Source organism: Belonocnema kinseyi, chromosome 1, assembly GCF_010883055.1.
Source record: "Belonocnema kinseyi isolate 2016_QV_RU_SX_M_011 chromosome 1, B_treatae_v1, whole genome shotgun sequence".
NCBI classification, from domain to species: Eukaryota; Metazoa; Arthropoda; class Insecta; order Hymenoptera; family Cynipidae; genus Belonocnema; species Belonocnema kinseyi.
The window spans coordinates 117124404-117131886 of record NC_046657.1 but is presented as its reverse complement, the minus strand read 5'-3'; the positions used below and the strand labels follow the sequence as shown (position 1 = coordinate 117131886).

Sequence of the window (7483 nt, the reverse complement as noted above, 5' to 3'; positions counted from 1 at the left end):
TCAGCCTTGGAGGAGATTATGTTGAGAAATAAAAAAAAAATTCTTAAAAACGTTGTTTTTCTTGGTCAGGCCGGAAACTTATCAATCCACCCTCGTAAAATGGGGTTTCATATTAAAAATGCTTTTCATAATATTATTTGAAATTGATGCCAGATTAGAAAAGATTGCGTTACTTAGGACCTATAATTTTAATAGATTTGATTGAAAGTAAGAGATTTACAATTATTTATAATATTTGAAAAATCTGTTTGTATAGTAAGATTTTTTTTTTAATATAAATAAAATTTTATTTAATAGCAGAAAAGATTCCTTAGTTTGAAAAGAATCGACTGAGATTTATAATATTAATATATTTTATTGGAGAGTAAGAAAGTTTTTGTCATTTATAATATTTGAAAAATATGGTTTCTACAAAAACACTTTTTTTTTATCATCATAATTCAAAACTGATGCTTCCTCTATGAGGAAGAAAATATATATGCTAATTACTCATAATGCAAGAGCAAAGCGCTTGTCAAATGAGCCATTTATAATTATAGCTTCTAGGCTCAAATGAGAAAATAAATGTTACTTACCCCAGGCGGGAAAATTATATATAGTTTATATATAATGTTCAGTTTTATATATGATATTTCTCCCTGGGACATTCCTATCTAGTAGAATTTAGAAGTGAAGAACACCCAACCAATAATTTAAGCATTAATTGAAAAAAGTAGTCTAACGAAATTTCTAAAGAACAATGTTGACTAAAAACTTAAAAAAAATGAAAAGTAGAGGATGTTGATAAAAATTTGGACCCGTTTTTATTAATTTCCCAAAAATTGTTGATACAATATCCTAAAACTTTCTTTAGGTTACAAAGAACACCATGCTAATTTTTATGATTATTTAATAATTTAAGCCTACATTGGATCATTTTCGTAGTACCACCTGCTACATAATATACATAGAAAATAAACTAAAGCTAGCTTGAGACTTTTCATAAAGTAAATTCGATTATTATTTTTAAAAAACTCACCTAGTAATCCAAGGCGATAATTGAGGGTGATTACAATAACGTGACCTGCACTGGCAAGAACGGACCCGTCGTAAAAATTGCCGGATCCCCATTCAAAGCTTTCACCGTGAACGTATACCACGACTGCGTAAGGCGCATCCACTCCTCGTGATCCTATGTGAAAATAAAAAAATATCTTTCATAACATGAATGCATCTCTTTTACTTTGCTTTGAAAGTTCTGCTACTTTCAAGCTAAAAAAATATTAAAGAAAGTAAAACTTTGTGAGAGGAACTCAAAAGAGCGCTATTTGTTAAATAGAAAATTACAAATTTAAGTGAGCATTTCAGGCTTTTAAAAAGCGTCTTTTAATTATACCTTCTTAAATTATAATTATTCCTAGGAGCATGTATACCAACCTTTAAAAACATTAGGTAACAGGTACGGAAATTGATCAACGGGTTCAATTACGTATAATTAAATCACTTAAAAACATTTAAATTAATTAAATTCAAATCAGAACAGCTCGGTAGATTCATTTTAATGAATCCTTAAAAAACCTCGCCTATTTGCGAGCTCTTCACTTTACCGTTGATTTTTCCCGAATAAAACCTGAGGCATTCTTTATTAAAATCCATGATATGGAGTTTCGAAGTGACAGCTGGTGGCAATTAATTAACCGACCCTGTGGGAGCCTGAGGTGCCTTTAATTATGGACTATAAGTGGTGCAAAGAATCCCTCGCTCACTTCAAAGGCACGACACTGACTCGGTTACAAAGTCGGAGAAAATTACGTGAGTGAATTAGTTGGATTGAGAATTCATTAAGAAAAGAGGATATTCTTTTTCCAACATGAAGCTTCAGAGGAAGTCCTCAACATTCAGAGTTGGCAGATAAAATTACTGTTTTTTTTCTACCAACTAAGTAAATAATGAAAAAAAGAACAAAAATTTAGGAGCGACAACTCCACAATAACATTTCCAGCTAGCCGACCACTTTGATGAATCTATTAAATTTAAAAGTGTCAGACTCCTTTCCATTATAAAAGTTCACCAGCCAAGAAATAATTTAGTATTTATCTTTTGCTTCACATTTCGAACTTTAAGCGTAACATTATTTGAAAATAGCGCTTTATTAAAAATATATGCGTAATTTTAAATCTCGATTTTTGAATAATTTCTTCTTAGATTTGAATTGGAACTTAGATATTGACAAAACGCAAGAGAGCAACAGTTTGATAAAATAGGGTCTGCCAAAAAAATCCCCAATCTGTTACTGAAAACACGGGCTAATTGATCAATCTGTGTTTTTAGATTTTCAAAAATTCTATTCTTGTATACATATTAGATCAGAATAAAGTGATTTCAATAGTTGACCAACTAAGAGTACGAGTACTCACCGCTTCCAGGAATGTACAGGTTCAAGAAAAGGCAGTCTTCGCTCTGATTGGTCAGAAAAGTGATAAATCTCTGGAGTTGAGTGTATCTGCTTTTTGGCATGTAAGTAAGGGACAATGTCATATTGCTGATGTCCGGAAACTTTTGGGGACACACGGACCCGAAAGAGTCTGCAAGTTTTATTCCCGCCCAAGGTAGCGGCGGTAAAGGTGGTTTCATACGCAAATTTTCCACAGGCGGCGCAGCGTACGGAATCCCCCGAAAAATCTCTACGGGATCCAGATATTGACTGCTGAGTTCCTGGAAAAAGTATATATTTTTTAATGTCATTTAAAATGGCAGAAAGTCTAATCAAGGGGTTAAGTCCTACATTGGGGTTTATTTTCTCATGAAGGGTGATTTAAGCATTAAGGTACGCTTTTTGAAGTGATAACTTCTTATGGCACGGTGTGAACTCCCAAGACTGGGTGAAGCTTCGAGGGTTACTCTACGAGAGTGACGCTTCGAAGCTAACGCTTCCAGGGTAACGCTTCCTCTTTTCTACATCTTCTTCTCTTCTCCCACTAACTGACTCTTTCAATTCCTCTCCCTCTCTATCTCTTCTTCACTTGTTCCACATTTCTTCCTCTCGCCACTCTGTCTCTCTCTCGTTATCTCCCTCTCACGCTCTCTTTCTCTCCATCCTTCGCTCTCACATTCACACTGAGCCTTTGACAGTATTAGAAGTGTATAATGGCATGTGCTCATTTATATAGCAGTGTATACTGTATAGCAAAATTTGCTCTTCTTAAAGGTCGCGGTTCGTACGCATGCGTGAATTGATTTGCGATTTTGCATTGGATTAATAAAGCGTTATGTAATAATTAAGTCTATTTCAACTATTTGTTATGTTGAAAAAGTCCAAAGAAAAACCAATTCAATTTACATCATATGTCGGCGTCCGCATGAAACGGGCCGGTATGCAGTTATGTATAGGACCAGATAGCCGGATAAATTTCGGGCATTTTAGGCCCCAAATGAACCTTGTAATTTAAAAAAACGATTCACCGGGCATTTTTTAATTTGGAACTTTGAAAAACGGTACAAAAGATTATAATTACCGAGTGCCATAAGCATCCATGTTATATTTTTTCTCGCAACATAAAATATACCTACTTGCGAGGGGCTGGTCACTGAGATTTCAGGTGACTCCCGGATTCTATTGCGTTGTTCCTTGGTTAGTCCCGCAGGTCTCAGTAAGTCTCAGTGCGTCACGAAAAGCCTCGCTCCAGCCGGCCAATTCGGCGAAATCCCCGTCGGAAAGATTCGTAACTTTGTCGGGAACACTCGGGAGATCTGTTTTGAGTACCGCGCGATTCACTTTGCGAGGGAGTCTCGTGGTAAGTCACAAGAAATCTCGAGTTAGTCCGAGGGAGGTCTCTAAGAAATCTTTGTAATTCCGGTGGCAGTCATTGTTAGCCTGACTCTCTGATTTCTGAGTGACCAGCCTCTTGCCTACATGCAGTTACTATCTGAATATAAATATATTCCCAATTAATTTAGTATAGGTCCCAGTATCAAACCACACTCAAACCCAAAAACAATGATTTAGACCTCAAATTAGAAAAACGCGAATATTGCCTAAATTAGAACCGGCTATAAGGGTCTTTTTTAATGCGGACGCCCACGTATGAAGTTACCACTTCTGCCGGGCGTCCCACGACAGATCATTTTTTTTTTACTTTACCATGGGCGTCACGTTACAGCTGACCTCCCCCCCAGCCTAGGTGTGTGCCGTAGTAATTGAACGATCCACCATATTTAGGTTGTATGTAAATCCATTCCCCGTACAAATATTAAAGTTCCATGGGGCGGCATTAAGCCATACTACATTGAAAAAATTTCACGGACCCGCATGGTGAAGATTTCAGTGCGCTACTGGCATAGAATTCATAGGATGTATTTATACGTATAGTTACCACTACTATGCCAGCGGCAGATTCGTAGATCGTGCAACGTCGCAATTAAAACCTAACCATGGCTGATCAACTGTCATGTGCGTTTAAATAGCTTGGTACAGCAGATAAGCTGGAGAGAGGGAACAGCGTTGCTGCTACGGGATACTGTCATGTTTTTCAGTTTGAAAGTGACTAAAGTTTCAATATTTTTCATTGAATTATCTATAAAACTACACGGTAGAAAAACCTGATATATATTTGTATTTTCAAGCAGCACTAATACCGACATTTTTAAATTTCTCTACCAGTGCGTTTAATTACTATAAATTAAAATGTGAGGAGTGCCTATGCATTGTTCATGAACTACATATTAAAGTAATCAACTTTGACATTAATTATCTTCCGATCGGTATGGTTAAAAAGTTTGAAATTAATTTAGCATATAAATCATTATTTCATTTAAATATAGCTCTTTTTTCAAAAAATTCAACCAGGGATGATTTTTTTACATACAACCTTAACCCTGCCCTACTAGGTGAACTAGAAAGTTTGAAAAAGGTATAAATTGGGGAATAGGAAAATATAGAATTATTCTATCTCTCCCAATAGGTCACTTTCTGTCTGTAAAACGCAATATTTTCTTATACCTAATCTCGATAATTTGATGTCTCTCTCTCTACATTTCGTGACCGAAAACTCTTGATCTTTTTCGATCTTCTACTACATCGACATATTACTTTTAACGTCAGCCACCTAGTGGCAAATCCTTCAGGTCAATATGAATAGACCGATCATAGGATATGGGATAAAGAAGAGGGTATTGAAAAAGATAGACATAAATGCAGATTGACAAATATGTAGAAAAAGATAGACGTTGATTGATGTAGTATAGGTTAGTATGCAGAAGAGGAGATTGAAAAAGATGGTCGGGAAATTAAATGAACAGAGATAGAGAAAGATTGATATGCGTAGATAAAGGATAGGGTGAGATATATAAGAGGAAATTCAAAAAGAATGACGTGAATTAGGTCGATAAGGAGATAGAAAGATATAGACGTGGATAGATGCAAGATACGATGAGATAGAGAAGAGAGGACTAAAAAAGATAGGCGTTGATAGATGAAGCATATGATGAGATAGAGAAGAGATTAAAAAAGATAGACGGGAATTTAGATATACGGAGAGATAAAAAAATATTGACGTGGATAAATAAAGAATAGGATTAAATAGAAAAGATAGATGGTAATTTAGATTTGCAGAGAGATAGTACAAGACTGACGTGGATAGGTGAAGGATAGGATGAGATAGAGGAGAGGGAATTATAATAACATAGACGTGAATTCACGTTCAGCAGGGTGTTGAGTAGGACCTTAACTGCCTGAAAAATCTACATTGTTAACTTTTGATAATGTAAATATCTGCAATACTGTTTGAGTCTACAATGTCAGTGATCTTCGTTATACTACATATGAAAAATACCCGAACTGTTGAATGAATTATTTGACATTTAAAACATGCATGAAGTATGCCATGAAAAAAATATTTATTTCATTATAAAAAAAGTAAAAAATTACTTTAAAGTTTACATATCATTTTTTGGAATAATTATTTATTTATATATTAATTATTAAAATCAATCATTATTATTCAAAAAATAATAAATCATAAACAACTTTGCATCAGAAATAAAATCGCATACTTCCTCGCAAATAACTTTAACAACTAGAAATGAGTCTTTCAGTGACCTAGTGTTGGATTCCCCATTTATTTAACTTCCGTGCACCTGTATTGGGGCGATAAACCAACCAAAGCAATTAAAAAAAAAAAGAACCGTGACCGTAGGAGATACAGGATATCGTTAATTATTCTCTCTGCCGGTGGTATTCGATGCGGCTGAATCGATAGAACCATAGAACGAACGAATGATCACCGACACGAATTTCCATTAACGAGTGAACGCCGCGAGATGCGTCGCTTGTTATGAAGGAACAATAAAAAATGTTTGTTCATCGCACTCGGACGAGGGCCTGCATCAAATTTTATACCGACGTTTTTTTCCGTCGGAAGCATTAAAATTTAACGACTGCCACAGAGTTCCAGTGGCGCCTGTCAAAACGTTCGCAAACTCTGGTTCATCGACGTGGTTCATAAAGGCGTGACGTTTTTTTCACCTTTCATGTTTGCTTTTCAAACGCGTGGATATAACTTTTTTTATACAGCTATGCGTAGGTTCGCTAAAAAAAGAATAGTCAGGTTACGATGTTATTCGAAAGATGAAAATTGTACTCTTTTTGGACATCCGGTATTTCAATCTTAATTTTTCACGCTAAGTTTCGATCGATGGTCAGAGAGTGGCCGCTTTCAAATGTGACTGTTGACCATCGGAAAATCTGATGATACAAATAATTGAATATTCAACCCCTTTCTGAAATTATCACACACAAACATCCTAAATTGTTTTAGAACTTTTCAGTGTCTGTCTATTTTCCTATTTTCGTTAAGTTTTTGAAGTAAAATAAGCGCGGCTGTTGAAAAAAGGCCGGCAATCGTGAGGCACTAATGTAGGGGAATCTTTTACGCGACAGTCGCCAAAGTGATGTCCTTGATTCCGGCGGGATGCGAAAAAGGTGGTCAAATATCAAAACTATGGCGTCTTCAGATGCAATAGCATAATGAATTCGCTAGCGAAGACACCTCGTGGCATTTCATACCTCCATCTGCACCTCATTTCGGAGGTTTATGTGAAGCTGGTGTTAAAAGTTTGAAACACCATCTAAAGTGAATTGTTGGCGCTCACACTCTAACTTACGAAGAGTTTTCTACTCTCCTAACGCGAATTGAAATGTGCCTAAATTCCCGCCCTATTGCTCCATCCATAGAATTCACTGCAGAGAACCGATTGACACGTTGGCAATAAGTACAACAAATTTTCGAAATTTACTGGAGAAGATGAGGTATTGATTGGATACGAGGGTAGTTCAATAAGTCCTTAGAATGACCAGCAAATGGCGCGCGAATTGCTCCAAATCATCTGTTTTCAGTCAGCACCGCTCCCGACTAGATATATGGTGCAGTCACAGTCTACATCTTCTGAGTTTACGTGTTTTTATAACCAATTGAAAAAAAAAATTGTTCGTTAAGAAAAATGGAAA

The 7483-nt window shown here is 35.9% G+C and overlaps 1 protein-coding gene across 1 annotated transcript in view; it reads right to left on the bottom strand.

Moving 5' to 3' along the window:
• LOC117179804 (neuroligin-4, X-linked-like) overlaps positions 1–7483 on the bottom strand; it is a 105943-nt gene that overhangs the window by 51948 nt on the left and 46512 nt on the right. Inside the window, exons 2-3 of the mRNA XM_033371927.1 lie at positions 2397–2694; positions 1019–1171 (exon numbers count right to left, since the gene is read on the bottom strand). Of these exons, the coding sequence (XP_033227818.1) occupies positions 1019–1171; positions 2397–2694 (451 nt within the window). The remainder of the gene's footprint in view (positions 1–1018; positions 1172–2396; positions 2695–7483) is intronic.